The sequence below is a fragment of the Schistocerca serialis genome, chromosome 6 (assembly GCF_023864345.2).
Source record: "Schistocerca serialis cubense isolate TAMUIC-IGC-003099 chromosome 6, iqSchSeri2.2, whole genome shotgun sequence".
Lineage (NCBI taxonomy): Eukaryota > Metazoa > Arthropoda > Insecta > Orthoptera > Acrididae > Schistocerca > Schistocerca serialis.
In genome coordinates this window covers 19260362-19281218 of record NC_064643.1, presented here as the reverse complement: position 1 = coordinate 19281218, position 20857 = coordinate 19260362, and the positions used below count along the sequence as shown (strand labels likewise).

Genomic DNA, 20857 nt, shown 5'->3' with positions numbered 1-20857 from the left:
CAAATCCACCCACCACCTCCTACAGCAGTCCAGTCGCAGGCATCTCCCACCATATAAAAGGCACGATCATGTGCAAAAGCAACCTGTTAAAAATCAGCTATGCTGCAATTACCATACAATTTTCCATGTAGGGATGACAAGTAACCAACTGTTCACTCGCAGTAATGTCTAGCACCAAACTGTGGAAACCACAGACTTGACATTGCAGTTGCCAAGAGGCTGTACACCACTTCAATAACTGCTTTACTATACATACCATTTGGATATTCCCTTCCAGTGCAAGTTTCTCTGAACTACACAGGTGGAAATTGTCTCTCCAGCACATCTAGTGCCATCCACTTGACCTAAACCTCTGCTAATTTGTTTCCCACTGTATCACTTTACCTTTTCCCTTCTCTCTTCTGTACCCACCAATCTTTTCCCATTCAGACCATGTACTGTCTTCTCCAATCACTCTGCCCCCCCACCCCCAGCAGCTACTGCGGGTGTGTACATTTGGCTGTTTGTGTGGTTTCCAAACTAAACCATGTTCATTTTAGATATGTTAGATCCATATACTTTACCTGAAACTAATTCTCTGAGGTACTGAGACTACTGCTTCCTGGCTCAGGGTTTCTATTTTCAGCTAACACAGTAGTATTGTCTACAAACAAAAGTGTATGGGACAGGATATTTACCAGTGAATCATTCACACTGGACACCAAAAAGACTGTTGTGGGGCATGTAGACAACCCCTGAGATGGTTCACCAAGGCTGTGTGACTGCAGGAGCAGACAGCAAAAACTCTACACAAAAGATGGTCCAGCACGTCTCAGAGCTTACAGTCAAAAATTATCAGGCAAGGTGTCCATATTATGCAAATTAACGTAGGATTAACAAGTGACAAATGCAGTTACCAAAGCAAATTAAATGATGAGCATGCCATCAGTATTATAGCTCTAAAGGAAATGCATTTAGGTGATAATTCAGCAGCTACATGCAAGATTACGCAATATAAAGCAATATCAATACTCCTCTCAATTGTTAGGTGCATCCACAATAAATGAAAAAAGAAACAGCTCTTGGATTATGTTGGCTTAAGCAGTCAGAAAATTAGTGATGTAGAAGTAATTAGGATAAAACTCAAAGGCCTGGTTATTACATCAGTCCATAAATCACCTAACGGAAAGTGTCTGACACTAGTCTTACACACAGCAACTAGACAGCACATATATGTTTAAGATTTTAATTCCAAAACACAACCTGGAGATACATAAATAGAGACAAAAATAGAGAACCATTGTTCGAATGGATCAACACACAAGAAATTATCTAAGTTTGATGCCAAGGAATTTAAAAAGTTTTGGGCAGGCAGATGGAAACTGATACAAAACCTGACCCATCCATCTTTTCCACTGATGAGAACAAATTACCACTGAATCACTCAATAGTAGTACCTAAACATTTTTCAAGGAGTGTACATTGGCTCACAAAAGTTATCATTGGTGCTGAAATATCAGTTACAAAATACATTGATAAACCCTCATGGAAATTTGAAAAAGCTAACTCGATACAATACACCCAGGAAGTGGAGAGCAACCCACACTGGACACCTCAAAAGTCAGAACATTGGGAATTATTGTAGATGTAGCTAAATGGAATATCTGAAGGGAAGTAACAAAATAATGTGTACTAGGTTGGGACAAACCTGCCCAAGTCCTCTACAAAGGATACCAAGTGCCTAAATAATGTTTTGATAACATTTTGTATTTAAAAATATGTGTGTGTATAAATTGTTCATGTTGATGTAAATTTGACAATTTAAGAAATGGTCATGCTTACGAACAATGTAAGAAATAGGTGTTATGTAAAAACCAGTGTGCTTTTGTTTGAAACGAAAATGGCTGTGGCGCACGGAAGAGGTGCGAAAGGCGAATTGGCGTGCTACCTTGAGCAAGTTCGGGAAGTAAGTCACACAGTCTGAAGGCAGCAGTGATTGAGGTAACTCCTTTGTGGAGCAGAAGCTTTGCCTGCAAATTTTCATAAAAATGCCTCGGTTGAAGACTGCAAACAGCTTACAGTATAGCTGCGAGTTGTTGACCTACTGTATGTAAAACTGAATGAAGCCAAGAAGAGAAATTGAGCCCATACAGCAAGAAACTTGCAGGCCGTAGTGTGGGTAGTGTAGCCATCATAACTGTTCACCACACCCAAGCCTACAGCCACCAGATAAGATTTTTTTCTATTTTTGCCTTTGTACAGCATGAACCATTAATTTAAACTGTGTTTTAATAATCATTCTTGAACTTTACGGAAACTGGCTCACCCTGTTATTTCATCCTAATCATACATCTGTATAGGGTTCCTTCCTGGTGTTTGATTAATCCGAGTGTCCTGTTTTACAGACTTATGAAGTGCCAAGTTAATATAAAGAGGCACCATTTAAATTGCTTTAGTGTAAATAATAAAAATGTTTTCTTAACTATTGCAAAGTGTTATGGTTTGCTTACATAAAATTCAATCAGAGTGAAGCCAAGTTACTAGAACCTGTTAGATGGCTACACAGAATTAGTTCAAAGAATAACAGGTTTTGAAAGTAAATTCCACCAAGAAAGAGGTTTTCTTTAAGTGAAATGTTCAGTTAAAAAGTGTGTGCTTTAGTGTCTAAGTATTTAAGTTTCTTGATTATGGAAAGTGCTTTTCTAAAGGTAGTCCCCCCCACCCCGGCTAATTTTTTTTACCTTCCTTGAAGTTATCTACTGGGCTTTTTCTTTTTTAAAAACATAATGTATAAAGATGTAGCCCAAAATTGTTTAAGTGGGGTAATTTATTTGAAGAGCCAAACTAAACAGTAGCAAGAAAGTAGGCAAAATTCACATTTCTGCTTCTCCAATACTTCACTATTTCATTGCCAGGATAGGTTGGTGACCATTAAGTACATGTTTTAAACCACTAAATGAACTTGGAAATGAGTTTTCCTAGCTTCAGTATATTATTATTCATACTGTGTTCCTATCTAGCCACTGGGTAAGATCTTAGGAAAAGAAGTGAATAGTCCAATTTACTTATCCATTAGACGCAACACACGGTAAATCCTGTAAGAAGGATAACTCTATTGATTATCTTTTCCTGTAAACAGGACTATCCTTCGATAGTGTATTTTATTTTAAAACTAAACTAAATTTTAGTAAGAGGGTTATACGTGGCAACATAGAGACAGGGTTTCTGTTATTTACGTAAAAGCATACTAATATCATAATGGTAGTGTTATAAGGTCCTATTAATGTGTGGTCATGACATTTGTTAAATGTCTCACCACATTTCTATTGAAACTATTTACTCTTCTTGTAAATAACACCTATGACAATTTTATACAAATGTCCACTAAGACTTTGCTTGTCAACTTTCATTTAGGTAACAGCGATCTTTTAGATGTATTTAAATCAGTACTGTTAAGAAATACTGACTAGCTTTATTTTCAAGAATCTCAAGTTTAAGTTATACATACTGTTATCCTCCAATAAGAATCATTGGCCGATTCTTCATCTTTGACAGGTTCATCATGCCTGCAATGCAAAACATTATCTTTTGTATTAACAGATGAAATCCAACTTTTTAAATTTAATAAATGCTTATACAAACATAAAGTTTCTTCAAAAAATGTATTTATGACAACTTCCTGTCACAGATAATTTTCACTGAATGTTGCAACCCAGTTATAATGCTGATGAGAAGCAAATGTTGATCTTTTCCCTCTCTTCCTTCACCATCTGTTTTGTTCACCTTGACATATTTCTACCAAACAGACTACCCCAATGGATCCACTGCTTATATTTAACACACAGTAAATTCAGTGCAAATATTTCCTTAACACAGGATGTGCATTGACGAGCTTGAATTAATCAGAAAAATATAAACAGATACTAACCGTTCCACAGCTCTTACAAAATACTTGCATTAAGTAATCATCAAAGCTACTTTTTGTACAGCAAGAGGACTAAAAGTCAAAATGGTGCTACATGCTACAGGCAGTGCAATACAATATATTTTACTCATTGCTACAGCAATAAATGTACTTATAAAAATATTCAGACTTAGACTATAATCAAATACAGAGAGAGAAAATATTCTAACTAAAGAGATATAGCAGCCATAGGCAGAAACAAATAAAAAAACTGATACTAATCTTAGCTTTGAGGACCAAAAGTTTCTTCATCTGGAAAACACAAAAAGAGAAATGAGACTGTTCAAGAATTAAGGATGAAAATTCAGGATCTTGAGTCAAGGAAGATGGACATGATGAAATTCAGTTGCGAAAGAGCAGCAGATGATGTAATTTTAAATGCTGAGAAATAAGATCTCTTCAAGAGGAGCCACCAAAAGGTCAAATAAGTGAAGAACAAGCTGAAAATACCGGTAAATGGGCTAAAATGGCGGCAAATAGATAAAGGAAACAGAAAGGAAGTGCTGAAGAACAGGCAACCAAACAACAACAACAACAACAACAACAATAATAACAGCACATTGTAGCAATATATAATAGCAGTCCCACAACATCTGGAGGAAGATTTTCCACTAACAGAACAATAAATTCATGAAGCCATCAAATCTTCCAAAACTTCAAAGCAACAAATGAAGACTCCACTACAGCAAAATTATTGAAATAGTCAGAACACACAAATGATCTACAACTGCTGTTTGAGAACATTTGGAAAGCTGAAGAGATTATGGAAAGCATTAATCCACAGCTATGAAAAAAAGGGGACACTCAAAATGTCAACAATGGCAGAGATGCCTCACTTCTGCCAGTGGTATACAAAATATTATCAAAAATTCTCTGGACAGAGTTGTAGAAACTTTAGACAAATAACTGGGAGAATCTCGAGGAGCTCTAGAAAGGGAAGACCCTGCACAGAGCAGATGTTTATTAGAAAATCGATAATCCTCCACAGACTGCTAATCACCAAACCTATAATAGTATCACGTATTGGTTTCAAGAAAACTTTTGATTTGGTAGGCAGAGAAATTATAGCTAAAATCATCAAAGAATTTTGTATTAAAGCAAACATAATCCTCAAAACACTAGCAAATAGGATGACTGAAGCTAAATTTATGGGAGAAGTATCTCAACCATTTGAAATAAAAACTGGTGTTAGACAAGGGGACAGTTTATCACCTTTACTGTAACACTGCATTCTAGAAAAAATAGAAAGTATCTGGAATTTGGAGAAAAAAAAATTACAATATTGAACCAATAATTTTAGGACGAATAACAAATGGAATTAAGGTAAACTGCCTGGCTTCTGCAGATGATTCTGATATACTTTCAAAAAATGTGACAGACAGTTATTGAAAGAAATCTTTTGGAAGAAATAGCAAAGAGAGCTGGTCCCAAAATTTCAGCCGAAAAAACAACATTGATGACAATTTCAAACAATGCATCAACATTCTTAGAAAAACAAAAATGTAAAATAGCATTAGGAAGTAAATTTAAATATATTGGACAAACTGTACAACAAAATGGACTAGAAGAATTAACAGTAGATGCAAGAGTCAGCAAACTGGAGAGAGCAAATCGTTTTATAAAGGATATTTACAACAAGAAATGTACAACTAAAAAAACAAAACTAAAACACTATCCCACAGTGGTATGACCAGGATGTTTATATGGATGAGGATGCCTAATGATGAACTATAAGCTGGACAGAACAGAGGTTCCTCAAAGGAGCATTATTAGAAAATAATGGTTGCAATACAAGCTACAGATGGCTGGAAAATGAGAAGTAATGAGGAGATCTACAAAAATTTTGAGAAAATATCAGAAGTAATGGCTAAAAGAAGATTAATTTTTTTTTAGAGACCTCTACTGAATGAGTAGTTCTGGAAGAAGGACTCAATGATAGCATGGATTACAGAAATAAGAAAGAAACAACATCAAACAATCAGAAATAATAGAAAGAAACCTTTTTACAGATAAAATACTGAATTTAAAAGGATCATCACCTCTCCAAGATCAAAATTAATTTCATCCCTCTCAATAAGACCGTGAAAACCGGAAATAAAATTCATAAATATGATATTGCGAAGCTCAAAATCAATCAAAACATATTGGAACAATGCCACCAGTAACTGACAGTTGAATCCCATAAATGGGCAGACATTGCCTCCATGATCCAACAAGCAGCTAATACTACAATCCTGACAGCTAAAAAGAGGAATCATACATGGTGGAATGAGGTTTGTGGTGAGGTGGTGGCCCAAACAGCAAGTGCATGGAAAAAGTGGAATTCTACCAGGAGTCCTGATGATTTTGATGTATTCCATGAAGTTCGAAAATATGCAGCCAGAACTCTATGAAGGTCTAAGCAATTGCATGAGAAACAGCAGTTAGAATAGATCGATCAGTGTTTCCAGATAAACAATGTCAGAGACTTCTATCAGGCGTTCAAATCGAATTTGAAAGGATACCAAGCCCCTAGTTTTTGTTTTAGAGACGAAAATGGAAAGCTCAGTGTTGTGCACATAGTTCCACATATTCGGCGCGTACACAAATTTCCCACTAGAGTGCGCCCCGCTAAGCAAAACAGCGCAGGCGCAGCGCTCGTCCATCTCCGCACTATGAGATGGCGCTGCCATAGAGACGGACCAAATTCTGCTTCCGCCGATCCGCGTATTAATATGTAACGCAGCCAATGAGATTGCTGCTAACATAGAACATTTTCTCCTCGCGCATCACACTCGCGCAGTGATACATGAACGTGCGAGGTATTATAACGAGTGTAAAGACCTTCGATCAGTCAGTCTGCATTTGTCTGCACCAGTCTGTATGAGTCTGCATTAGTCTGTACCAGTCTGCATTAGTCTGTACCAGTCCGTCGAGTTCTACAATTGTCTGTACCAGTCCATAGTCAAGATTCAGTCTGCGCCTGATAAGATTACCATATTCCTGTACATAGCCATGAAGATAAATGTATAGACACTTTTGTCAAGTATCTGAAATATATGTGAGAATAAGATTAACGTACCAATCCCAAAGAACTTCAGATTGTCAATTGTAAATAGCATCCAGAACCAAGTTAAGTAATTTTTATATTTGTTATTATTTTAGTAAATGTGTGTGAAAATTAATCAAATTCTGTTTAAAGTTGGTCACCGTCAATCTGCTACTCTAAGCGTGCAAGTGGCATTTCTATCATCTGACCGAATGGCAGAAGATAAACACACCATGATAAGACCACGAGACATATTGCTGACACTCGCTTACTTCGTTAGAGCAACAAGTCAAATAATCTGATGGTGTGTGTACTGAAGGTCTTACAGTATGCACACCACACTCGGCCTGACCAACAAAGAAAACTGCAAGATCATGTCTCGTTACTTTGAAAACCTACTTAATTGTGATGAACCGAAAGAAAGATTCCCTGCATGTGCCCCAATCCACAAACTACCCCTAATCTCCATCTAGTAAAGAGGAGACCAAAGAGATCATCAACAACTTTAAGAATAATAAGGCAGCTGGAGAGGATTCAATAGTGGTGGAACTACTGAAGCTGGCAAATAATGAAACTCTAGATATACTAGTCCAACTTTTTGAGGAGATCTGGAGAGCTGGGATGATACCAACTGAATGGCAGTCAGCTTTAATCCATCGTCTACACAAAAAAGGTGATAAATAGAATGTCAGTAACTATAGGGGTACCTCATTAGTATCTGTTCCACATAAGATTCTCTCCAAAGTGATACAGAATAGAATAGAAGGTCATTGTAACCAACTGATTGGGGACTATCAAGCTGGTTTCCAAAAGGGCGATTCTTGCGCAGAACAGATCTTTAACCTGAAGAACATCATCAGGTCCAAAAAACTGGAAGAAATAACTATGTGGTCACGTTTGTTGATTTTCAAAAAGTATATGACTCCATCGACTGACAGGCATTAATGAATATTTTGGAAAAGTTTGGGATGGATAATACCTCAAGAAAGCTGATCAAACAAACTCTTACTAACACAGTGTCAAAAATTAAATTTATGGGTGAGGTATCTGAACCCTTTACAATCAGAACGGACATAAGACGAGGAGATGGACTATCCCTCTCCTTTTCAATTGTGTCTTGGAAAAGGTCACTCGAGAGTGGAGAAAGTTATTAGCCCAAGAAGAAACAAATGAAGAGTGGTTCAGACTTGGTCCTAAGAACAAAGGGGTGTGCATTGACTGCTTAGATTTTGTGGCTGACCTGGCCATTTTTGCTAACAACAAAGAGTCAGCAGTCAACAAGATAAATAGGCTGTCAGAAATTGCTGAAAAAAGTTAGACTCCAGATCTCTATTCAAAAGACAAAATATATAACGAACATCTGTAACGGACCTGAATGGATGATAACCAACCTGGGAAAAAATCAGATGAGTTAAGAATTTCAGGTATCTCGGTGAAGTCATCCACCAGGAGAATGGATTAAAAGAAGAAGCAATTGCCAGGATGAGGAAGTTAGACCAAGCATACCAACTGACAAAGAATACTTATAACAAAAAGTCTATGAGTATGTGGGCCAAGTTCCAACATAATAATACAGTTGTAAAACCTGAGGGCTTATAAGCATCCAAAACTTTGACCACGAATAGACAAGGTCAAGCTGAGCGGCTGGAAAAGCGTGAGTGTAGGATATTAAGGAAAATCCTAAGGTAATAGATGGGTCGATGGACAATGGCGAATGAGAGCAAATGAGGAATCGTGCAGCAAGACAGAACCTATCACAGCATCCATTACAAAGAAATGATTGTTATTTTATGGTCATCTCATGAAAATGGACGGTGATCGACTATCAAAAAGAATACAGAGTTTCATCCTATCTAAGAAAACGACGCCGAGATGGTTCAAAGAATGTGAAAAAGATCTTAAGCAGATTGGTATCTCAGAGAGAAATTCCTGAAAGGAACAAATTTAGAAGATTGGTGACCAACTACCAAGGTTTTAACATGGCATCAACATCCGAAAGACAGTGAGGACCCTTATCTGAAGGGCATAAAAAGGTACTTCTTAGAGGGGCTCAGAAGATACTGGCAGGAAGTCAAAGCTGGAGCAAGAACAAGACCTGGGCACTACAGTGAAGTCGGTTGTTACCACGCAGTCCATAAAGACTCACCTCGATAAAAAAAAAATAAATAAAAATAAAAGGCTTTCGATGCAGAAGAAATAGGGGATTGAGAACAACACGAATAGAATAAAGGGGGAAAAACATGAGGAGGAGATGGACGAGTACTGGAAAAACAGGAGACGACAAGGGAAGAAGAAGAAGTGAAGTTATTACATGATGAGAGATGGTGATTGAATTTGATTTGATTCAGTTTTCGTTACATACACCGAAAAAATGAGATGATTCTCAAGGGTGTGGAACATGTCAGAATGTATAACACAAAACATTTTAATATAATGAATACTACCCTGATCATTTGTCATGAGATTGTCAAAATAGGTGAATACAATACAGTAAACTGGAGAAGCTAATATTTACAGAATTAATACGCTCTCAGAATGAAATATTGTTGTTGTTGTTGTTGTTGTGGTCTTCAGTCCTGAGACTGGTTTGATGCAGCTCTCCATGCTACTCTATCCTGTGCAAGCTTCTTCATCTCCCAGTACCTACTGCAACCTACATCCTTCTGAATCTGCTTAGTGTATTCATCTCTTGGTCTCCCTCTATGATTTTTACCCTCCACGCTGCCCTCCAATACTAAATTGGTGACCCCTTGATGCCTCAGAACATGTCCTACCAACCGATCCCTTCTTCTGGTCAAGTTGTGCCACAAACTTCTCTTCTCCCCAATCCTATTCAATACTTCCTCATTAGTTATGTGATCTACCCATCTAATCTTCAGCATTCTTCTGTAGCACCACATTTCGAAAGCTTCTATTCTCTTCTTGTCCAAACTATTTATCGTCCATGTTTCACTTCCATACATGGCTACACTCCATACGAATACTTTCAGAAATGACTTCCTGACACTTAAATCTATACTGGATGTTAACAAATTTCTCTTCTTCAGAAACGCTTTCCTTGCCATTGCCAGCCTACATTTTATATCCTCTCTACTTCGACCATCATCAGTTATTTTGCTCCCCAAATAGCAAAACTCCTTTACTACTTTAAGTGCCTCATTTCCTAATCTAATTCCCTCAGCATCACCCGACTTAATTAGACTACATTCCATTATCCTTGTTTTGCTTTTGTTGATGTTCATCTTATATCCTCCTTTCAAGACACTGTCCATTCCATTCAACTGCTCTTCCAAGTCCTTTGCTGTCTCTGACAGAATTACAATGTCATCGGCGAACCTCAAAGTTTTTATTTCTTCTCCATGAATTTTAATACCTACCCCGAATTTTTCTTTTGTTTCCTTTACTACTTGCTCAATATACAGATTGAACAACATCGGGGAGAGGCTACAACCCTGTCTTACTCCCTTCCCAACCACTGCTTCCCTTTCATGTCCCTTGACTCTTATAACTGCCATCTGGTTTCTGTACAAATTGTAAATAGCCTTTCGCTCCCTGTATTTTACCCCTGACACCTTTAGAATTTGAAAGAGAGTATTCCAGTCAACATTGTCAAAAGCTTTCTCTAAGTCTACAAATGCTAGAAACATAGGTTTGCCTTTCCTTAATCTTTCTTCTAAGATAAGTCGTAAGGTCAGTATTGCCTCACGTGTTCCAGTGTTTCTACGGAATCCAAACTGATCTTCCCCGAGGTTGGCTTCTACTAGTTTTTCCATTCGTCTGTAAAGAATTCGTGTTAGTATTTTGCAGCTGTGACTTATTAAGCTGATAGTTCGGTAATTTTCACATCTGTCAACACCTGCTTTCTTTGGGATTGGAATTATTATATTCTTCTTGAAGTCTGAGGGTATTTCGCCTGTTTCATACATCTTGCTCACCAGATGGTAGAGTTTTGTCAGGACTGGCTCTCCCACGGCCGTCAGTAGTTCCAATGGAATATTGTCTACTCCGGGGGCCTTGTTTCGACTCAGGTCTTTCAGTGCTCTGTCAAACTCTTCACGCAGTATCATATCTCCCATTTCATCTTCATCTACATCCTCTTCCATTTCCATAATATTGTCCTCAAGTACATCGCCCTTGTATAGACCCTCTATATACTCCTTCCACCTTTCTGCTTTCCCTTCTTTGCTTAGAACTGGGTTTCCATCTGAGGTCTTGATATTCATACAAGTCGTTCTCTTATCTCCAAAGGCCTCTTTAATTTTCCTGTAGGTGGTATCTATCTTACCCCTAGTGAGATAGGCCTCTACATCCTTACATTTGTCCTCTAGCCATCCCTGCTTAGCCATTTTGCACTTCCTGTCGATCTCATTTTTGAGATGTTTGTATTCCTTTTTGCCTGTTTCACTTACTGCATTTTTATATTTTCTCCTTTAATCAATTAAATTCAATATTTCTTCTGTTACCCAAGGATTTCTACTAGCTCTCGTCTTTTTACCTACTTGATCCTCTGCTGCCTTCACTACTTCATCCCTCAAAGCTACCCATTCTTCTTCTACTGTATTTATTTCCCCCATTTCTGTCAATTGCTCCCTTATGCTCTCCCTGAATCTCTGTACAACCTCTGGTTCTTTTAGTTTATCCAGGTCCCATCTCCTTAAATTCCCACCCTTTTGCAGTTTCTTCAGTTTTAATCTACAGGCCATAACCAATAGATTGTGGTCAGAGTCCACATCTGCCCCTGGAAATGTCTTACAATTTAAAACCTGGTTCCTAAATCTCTGTCTTACCATTATATAATCTATCTGATACCTTTTAGTATCGCCAGGGTTCTTCCATGTATACAATCTTCTTTCATGATTCTTAAACCAAGTGTTAGTTATGATTATGTTGTGCTCTGTGCAAAATTCGACCAGGCGGCTTCCTCTTTCATTTCTGTCCCCCAATCCATATTCACCTACTATGTTTCCTTCTCTCCCTTTTCCTACACTCGAATTCCAGTCACCCATGACTATTAAATTTTCGTCTCCCTTCACAATCTGAATAATTTCTTTTATTTCATCATACATTTCTTCAGTTTCTTCGTCATCTGCAGAGCTAGTTGGCATATAAACTTGTACTACTGTAGTAGGCGTGGGCTTCGTATCTATCTTGGCCACAATAATGCGTTCACTATGCTGTTTGTAGTAGCTTACCCGCATTCCTATTATCCTATTCATTATTAAACCTACTCCTGCATTGCCCCTATTTGATTTTGTGTTTATAACCCTGTAGTCACCTGACCAGAAGTCTTGTTCCTCCTGCCACCGAACTTCACTAATTCCCACTATATCTAACTTCAACCTATCCATTTCCCTTTTTAAATTTTCTAACCTACCTGCCCGATTAAGGGATCTGACATTCCACGCTCCGATCCGTAGAACGCCAGTTTTCTTTCTCCTGATAACAACATCCTCTTGCGTAGTCCCCGCCCGGAGATCCGAATGGGGGACTATTTTACCTCCGGAATATTTTACCCAAGAGGACGCCATCATCATGTAATCATACAGTAAAGCTGCATGCCCTCGGGAAAAATTACGGCTGTAGTTTCCCCTTGCTTTCAGCCGTTCGCAGTACCAGCACAGCAAGGCTGTTTTGGTTATTGTTACAAGGCCAGATCAGTCAATCATCCAGACTGTTGCCCTTGCAACTACTGAAAAGGCTGCTGCCCCTCTTCAGGAACCACACGTTTGTCTGGCCTCTCAACAGATACCCCTCCATTGTGGTTGCACCTACGGTACGGCTATCTGTATCGCTGAGGCACGCAACCCTCTCCACCAATGGCAAGGTCCATGGTTCATGGGGGGGGGGGGGGGGGGGGGGGGGGGGGGAAACAATGTTATGCACTATTAATAAATTTATGTTATGCACTATTAATAAATTTAGCATACACAAAATACCTAATATTGACTGTTGCAACCAAGTACTGTCAAAACTTAAATCTAACATATTTTTACTTACGCTGGCCTAACAGTCTCTGTTAGGATATTCATCTGTAGAGTAGAAGGCATTGCCTATCAAAAAGTCATTCAAACTCTGTTTAAACTGTGCTTTATCTGAAACCAAGTTTTTAATGGTTGCTGGTAATTTATTGAAAATGTGTGTTCCTGAATATTGGGCCCCCTTTTGGACCAACATAAGTGATTTTAGGTCTTTATGTAGATTGTTCTTATTCCTAGTATTGATAATATGTATTGAGCTATTTGTTGGAAATATAGATATATAACTTGCATCAAATTTCATTAAGGAGTAAGTATACTGAGAAGCCATGGTTGGAATTCAAAGTTCCTCGAATAGGTTCTACACGATGTTCTTCAAAGACTGGTCCCAGATACTCCATTGCACCATTCACCGAACCTGATAACCCCGAGCCGTCAGTAACAAAAATTAAGTCTTGCTTAAGAGATTTACAGCACTACATGCACTTGTTACCAAAGTCTCATTTACTTTTAGAGCTATCTGTTCCACTTCCTTTTTGGCCCCACTTCTCTCTGTCTCCACTATATCCCATACAGTTCTTATTTTGTTGCCCGATACAATTATCTTTTTCTCTTAATAAAGCTACTTCGATTTCTGGATTACTTGATTCAATATTTTGCAGTATTCTTTGCAATGCATTACAATTCTAATATCAGAAATGTTCCTAGGTAGTAGATACAGTCTCCTTTTTGCCCCACATGATATCTTTATTCCTTGTGTAATCCATGGTTTATCTTTTGACTTCTGTGTGATCTGAGTTACCTTTAGGGGAAAACAATTTTCAAAAGAGGAGGTAACTTTATTAATAAATGCTTTGTATTTTCCATTTGAGTCAGGTAAACATCTCTCCAGTTCATGTCTTTGAGCAATTTCCTGAATTCCTCAATTTCTGGCTTATTTATTATCCTCCTGTACTCAGATTTAATATTTTTTTATCCTGACAAGTTTCAACATTTAACACAAGATGCTGCACGTCGTGATCAGATAGTCCATTTACTATTGGTTTTGTGATATGACTTTTTTCCCCTAGATTTGTTCATAAAGATATTATCAATAGCAGTCTCAGAGCATTTACATATCCTAGCTGCAAAGTTCACAGTAGGAACTAAATTGAATGATAGTGTTAAAAACACCAGCAACCACTATTTCCTCTTTTTTTTTTTTTTACACAAGCTATTCCTTTCGCTTTGTGAAATGAAGCACTGCCTAGTTCCAAAACACAGGACTACTATGACAAGGTGAAATGTTCTCAGAGTGCTACATGTATGATAGTAAATGTAATCCGCACTATAGTTGTTTTCTGAGTAGTTATGCTGTGTGTGTTTCATTCAATCAGATGAAATGGAATAAAATCATCAATTTATTTATTTTGGCTCTTTATCACCAAGATACATTCAATGTTGGTTGAGGTTTATCTTTTGAATTCACTCCAGTGTAGATTGTCAAAATTTTATCAGTTGTCAAAGTACTTGTAACACAGTTTCCGAATTTACTGCCATCCAGGAAAGTCTCCCACTCAAATTATTCTCAGAGACTGAGAGCTGGCTGAAACCCAGAGTAGAAAGCTCTCACATATTTAGTGATTAATGGAATATATATCGGAAAGGCAGGTTAGACACTGTAGGAGAGGGAGTGTCCATTGTCTCTACTGAGGTCAAAGCTGATTGTGACAGTGAAGTTACCTGGTTGCCTATAACAAGTCTATGTGAAATCATGTTAATTAATGGATGTTTTAATCATCCACCCGGTTCTGCTATGACAGTTTTGGAGCCATTCAAAGAAAGTCTACAGACAGTAGCACGTAAATACCTAGATCATGCAATGCTAGTTGGAGGTTAATTTAGCCTACTGAGTATAGATAGTAGCCTATGGCTTTATTTCAGGGGGTGCAGTCAATCTTGTGAAGCACTTTTGAATGTGGTTTTCGAAAATTGTCTTGAGCACCTAGTTTGGCACGCCACATGCAATGGAAATATCTTAGACCTTGTAGTTACAAACAGCCCAGATATCATCAATGACTTCAGCATAGAGATGGGGATTAATAATCATGATAACATCATAATAACTAAGACTACAAAAATTAATAAATCAGTCAAGAAGGCTAGGAAAATGTTCATGCCAGAAAGAGCAGATAAGCAGATGTTAGCATCTCACTTAGACAGAACTGACATCACTTAGTTCCATTAAGATGGACGTAGAGAGATTATGGTCAAAGCTTAAATAGATCGTGAATTGCACTCTCAACAAGTCTGTACCTAGTAAACGAATTATGGATGCAAAAGAGCCACTGTGGTTTAACAATGAAATTCAGAAAATACTGAGGAAGGAAAAGCTACTGCACTCTTAGTTCAAAAGAGAATGCCAAATGCCAACAAGGAAAGGTTACTACCACTGTCATACCTCAGCAAAAGATCTGGCTGAGAAGCAGGGGAAATTATTGTCCTATGTAAAATCGCTAAGTGAGTCAAAGTTTTCCATCAAGTCACTTGACCAGTCTGGTGTGGCAGTAGGAGATAAATGTTTTAAATTTTGCATTCCAGAAATCATTCATGCAAGAGAATCATATAAACATACCGTCATTTGACAATAGCACAAAGACACCTAACAACAATCACCACAAGAGGTCAGCGCTAGCACAAGTTGTTCACATGATATTCGTTGGACTGTTGCCTGTAAACACATGCCATGTCAGTGCTCTTGGAAGAGAGCTGTGGCAGTGACACGGCTCTGTTGTTGTTCCTGTGTAGTGATCTGCAATGACGGGATGGTACAGGAGGGTGGGGGGGGGGTGGGGGGGGTCGAGATTCAAGCAGTAATTAAGAACTTCATAAAGAAATGTATGAAAGCGAAGGACATTCATGCCGATTTCCAGAAAACACCAGGGGACTCTGCTCCTTTGTCTTCAACTGTTGCCAAGTGGATAAATGAATTTAAATTTGGTCAGGAGAGCTTAGATGATGATCATCCATGAATAGGTCAGCCAAGATGTGTCACTACTCTAGAAATCATTGCAAAAGTGCGCATAATGATCAAGGAGGATCACCAATTTAGAGGGCATGAAATTGCTCACGCTTGCCAGATGTATCTGAAAGGTATTCACAAGATGGGTGCCGCGACTCTTGACGCTGGGTCAAAAACGCATGAGAATGGACATATCACAACAATGTTTGGCCTGTTTTAGGAGAAACAAACAAGATCTTTTGTGCTGGTTTGTGACCACGAAGAAACTTTGTTTTACTACTATACCCCAGAGACAAAGCAACAATCAAAGCAGTGGAAACATGCTGAATCTCTGCCGCCAAACTCCTTCAGCGGGGAAGGACTTGGCGTCAGTGTTCTGGGATGCGCCACCAAATTCCTTCAGCGGGGAAGATCATGGCATCAGTGTTCTGGGATGAGAAGGGGATTCTGTTTGTACATTGTCTCCCCACTGGGCAAACAATTACTGGAGAATACTATGCTAACCTTCTGGACAAATTATAACAAAAGGTATGCGAAAAAGGCCAGGTTTAATAAGGAAGAAAGTCATCTAGCATCAAGCCAATGCACGCTCACACGCGTGTGCCATCGCCATGGTAAAATTACACAAACTAAGGTATGAATTGTTGCCACACGTGCCTCTTCCCTAAACTGAAAATTTTTCTTTGTGGATGAAGATTCACTTAAATGAAGAATTGGTAGCCTGAATTGATAACTATTTTGTAGGCCTGGAGGAAAATCATTGTCGAGATGGGATCAAGGTATTGGAACACTGTTGGACCAAGTGAATTAATCTACAAGCAGGGTACATTGAAAAACAAAAAAGTTTCAGTGACATAAGTACTTTTTTTCTATTCTGTTTCAAGAACTTTTCAAACCACCCTCGTAAGCATCCCTGACACCTGAAATAATTAAAAACAAATAAGTCGCCAGTTGCAGATGGAATCTCAATTTGGTTTTACAAAGAGTGCTATATGGCACTGGACCCTTACTTAGCTTGTATTTATTGTGAATCTCTCACCCAGCAGAAAGACCTAAGCAACTGGGGAAAAAAATACAGAGGCGTCTCCTGTAAATACGAAGGGCGAAAGAACAGACCTACGAAATTACAGACCAATCCGTAACATCAGTTTGCTGCAGAATTCTTGTACATATTCTGGGTTTGAATCTAATCAGTTTCATGGTGACCAATAAGTTTATGTCCACAAATTAGTACAAAGCATCACTCATGGGCAACTCAGCATGCTCTTTTGTCATACGACGTCTGTTCAAAAAATTCCAGAACTTTGTCCACAAAATTTTCTATGCTTATCTTTTAGTTACTATGGATTGTCTCCTTCGAAATACTCTCCTCCACAATTGATACACTGCTCCCAATATCATTTCCACTTCCAGGAGCAGTCTTGACACACCTCTTGCTGGGTCGCATAAAGTGCCGTCTGCGAATTTTCTTTTATCTCATCTACCATTGCAAAACTTCATCCTTTTCAACTTTGGAAATAAAAAGAAGTCTGCAGGGGTCATACTATTCTCACATGGAACATCTCATTCTCTTTTGTGAGATCCAAAAAGTTTTTTTGGTTTTGACTCATGAGCCGTGGAATGAACTTGGCGGCAACACAATGCATTCCAAGATGCTGTGTCATTTCATAACATGATCCAATTGAAATGTTACATTCTTCTACAATCTCTCGGACAGTGAATCTTCGACTGGCACACACAATTTCGTTGACGTTCCTGACACAAGCGTCATCAGGGGACATCTAAGAGCGTCCTGAACAAGGATCATTTTTGACTTTTGTAAAGCCATTTTTAAAACGTGTGAATAATACGTAACACCGAGTATGGCTTAAGCACTCATTGCTATAGGCTCCCTGCATCATTTGGTGTGTCTCTGTAAAGGTTTTCTTGAGTTTCACGGAAAATTTAATGCAGATGCATTGCTCCTCTAACTTTGCCATCAAAAATTCACAAACCCAGATTCCATATTTCTTGATTTCCGAGAAGCATTTGACATAGTGCCTCACTGCAGACTTTTAACAAAGGTACAAGCACATGGAATAGGTTCCAAGACATGTGAGTGGCTCAAAGACTTCTGAAGTAATAGAACCCACTACATTATCCCGACGGTGAGTGTCCATCAGTGACTAGGGTATCATTAGGATCGTTCCAGGGATGTGTGCTAGGAGCGCTATTACTCATATTTTCTATGTGCATAACTGATTTGATGGACAAAGTGGACAGTAATCTATGGTTGTTTGCTGATGATGATGTGGTGTATGGAAGGTGTCATTGTTGAGTGATTTAGGAGGATAAAAGATGACTTGGACAAAGTTCCCAGTTGGTGCAATAAATGACAGCTAACCCTAAATGTAGAAAAATATAAGTTACTGCAAATGAGTTGGAAAAACAAATCCATAATGCCAGAATCCTGCATTAGTAGTGTCATGAATGAAGAAGTCATATTGTTTCAATATCTGGACATAACTTTGCAATGTGATATGAAATGGAACAAACTTGTGAGGGTCATGGTAGGGAAGGTGAATAATCATCTTTCGTTTGTTGGGTGGATTTTACTAGTGTGGCTCAGCTGTGATGGACATCACATATAGGGTGCTAGTGTGATCTCTTCTTGAGTACAGTTTGAGTGTCTGGGATGCGCAAGGGGTCAAATTAAAGCAGACATTGAGGTATTTCAGAGGCAGGATACTAGATTTGTTAACAGTAGGTTGAAACAACAACATACAAGTATTATGGAGATGTTTCTGGAACTCAAATGGGAATCCCTGGAGGGATTTTGAGGAACACTGTGCTGACTGCAGAACAATTCTGCTTGCACCAACATACATTACGCATAGGGACCACGAAGATAAGAGACGACAAATTAGGACTCATAGAGAGGCATATAGACATTCACTTTTTCCCCACTCGATTGGCAGATGGAACGGGAAAGGAACTGACTACAGTCGAATTAAAATTACTTGATAGATGGCACTTCAAACGCCAATAAGAGTTGTCAGCGTCACACTTGAACTGTCTGGTGTTGCCAAAATCCACCAAAATTGGCCAGTCACTTCCAATTCCTGGTACAGCATTCTTTCTTGATGTATTTGTATCCCGAATTATGAGCCCGACACTTTTATTATGTATTTCATGACACATGATAACTACACCAAAAACAACACACATTAACAATGCTAATGAAAGACACATATTTCATTCATAGAACTAACCAAACACTACTGAATAAATCAGCACAAGGTGTAATTCAGTATCATACTTATAGTTATCATATTCACAGAGATCATCTTACATTAGATAAGCTTTTCACTACACTGCGTGAAACTGAAATTTTTAATGTTGCAATTCATAGTTGGAACTGGGTCACTACATTCACATATATAAATACTTCATGCAGTGCTGTGGCATAGCACAATGGTTGGCAGATTAATCTAATGTGTAGCATGTCGTAGGTTTGAATCTCATCAATGTAGCAAAATTTTTAATTCTAAATCTAACCAAATGAGTGTGATTATTATTTTCATTCAATTAATTGGTTTAAATGTATTTTTTTATTTTTAATACTGCGCTGCATCATTTTTCATCATTGTTTTGCCTGTTCTATTTGGTCTTATTTTTCATCTTGTCATTATTTCTTCATTTGGAATCTGTCTCAGTCATCTATAATCCACGACTAAGGGCCCACATGGACTGTTCACTGGTTTCAAACATGGCAGCATGTGCAGCTAGTTTAAGGATAGTTACAGGTAACAAATGACACGGAGAAATTTCAATTTGCTTTCAGCCCTGAAATTGAGTTTTTGTTGTCTTGAGTTTACCCTTAAGGGTTAGCTTTAATCGCCATGAACAAAGCGATAATGATATTAGTACTGCTGCAGACTGTTGACCACAATTTTCTCAGCTGGGTTAGGACACAAGTTTACAGTCAGGGATACAAAACGCGTTGTCTGCCCCAGTTCAGTCACTGGTCACTTTAAATCAATAGTCAACAGAGTATCCAACATTTCTGACATACCTTGCACCAGCCACTAGAAAAATTGCTCTGTGTTAAACATTTAACATAATTTGTGAAGTGAGCCGCTTGTTTGTTGTCACCTGTAACCAAACGGTAGCTGGTAGCCAATGTGGCAACATTGTTGCAGCAAGTGATTGATGTCAACTATCAACTAATTTTATTCAGACTATTGTAGTGAGACAGGGTACCTTCAGCCATGCACCATATGCTGGCTAGTGGAGTATGTATGTAGATGTGGAATCAGTCTTTCCTTCTCATCCCATCTGGAAAGTCTCCCCTGATCTGCAGTTCTGGGTAACTTTCTCAAAATCTAACCTTTTTCCTAGACCTATCCTTCACCCCTCTTCCTTCCACTTCAACCCTTCTGCCTGAAGAATGAGCTATTGGCTCTGAAAGCTCGCCTAATTATAATCTTCTTTTATGTGTGTGTTCTGCCGCCACTTAGCGAGTAGATTGTTTATCTATCCAATTCAATTATCATGTAATCAAAAGCTGCATTTAACACGCCAAGTCTCTTTTACCAATCATTTTTAATATGTCCTACAGAATGTGCTGTCTATCCTGTCCTTTTTTGAGATTACTGTTTTGCTGTACTTTTCTACAGGCATCATCTTGCTTATTAGGAGTCAGTTCATTCATGTTGTTGTTGTTGTGGTCTTCAGTCCTGAGACTGGTTTGATGCAGCTCTCCATGCTACTCTATCCTGTGCGAGCTTCTTCATCTCCCAGTACCTCCTGCAACCTACATCCTTGTGAATCTGCTTAGTGTATTCATCTCTTGGTCTCCCTCTACGATTTTTACCCTCCACGCTGCCTTCCAATGCTAAATTTGTGATGCCTTGATGCCTCAAAACATG

General features: G+C 38.5%; 1 protein-coding gene across 1 annotated transcript in view; it reads right to left on the bottom strand.

Moving 5' to 3' along the window:
* Nucleotides 1–3489: 3489 nt before the first annotated feature.
* The window catches only part of LOC126484208 (molybdenum cofactor biosynthesis protein 1-like), a 77487-nt gene continuing 60119 nt past the window's right edge, over nt 3490–20857 (bottom strand). Inside the window, exon 6 of the mRNA XM_050107621.1 lies at nt 3490–3545. Within this exon, the coding sequence (XP_049963578.1) occupies nt 3490–3545 (56 nt within the window). The remainder of the gene's footprint in view (nt 3546–20857) is intronic.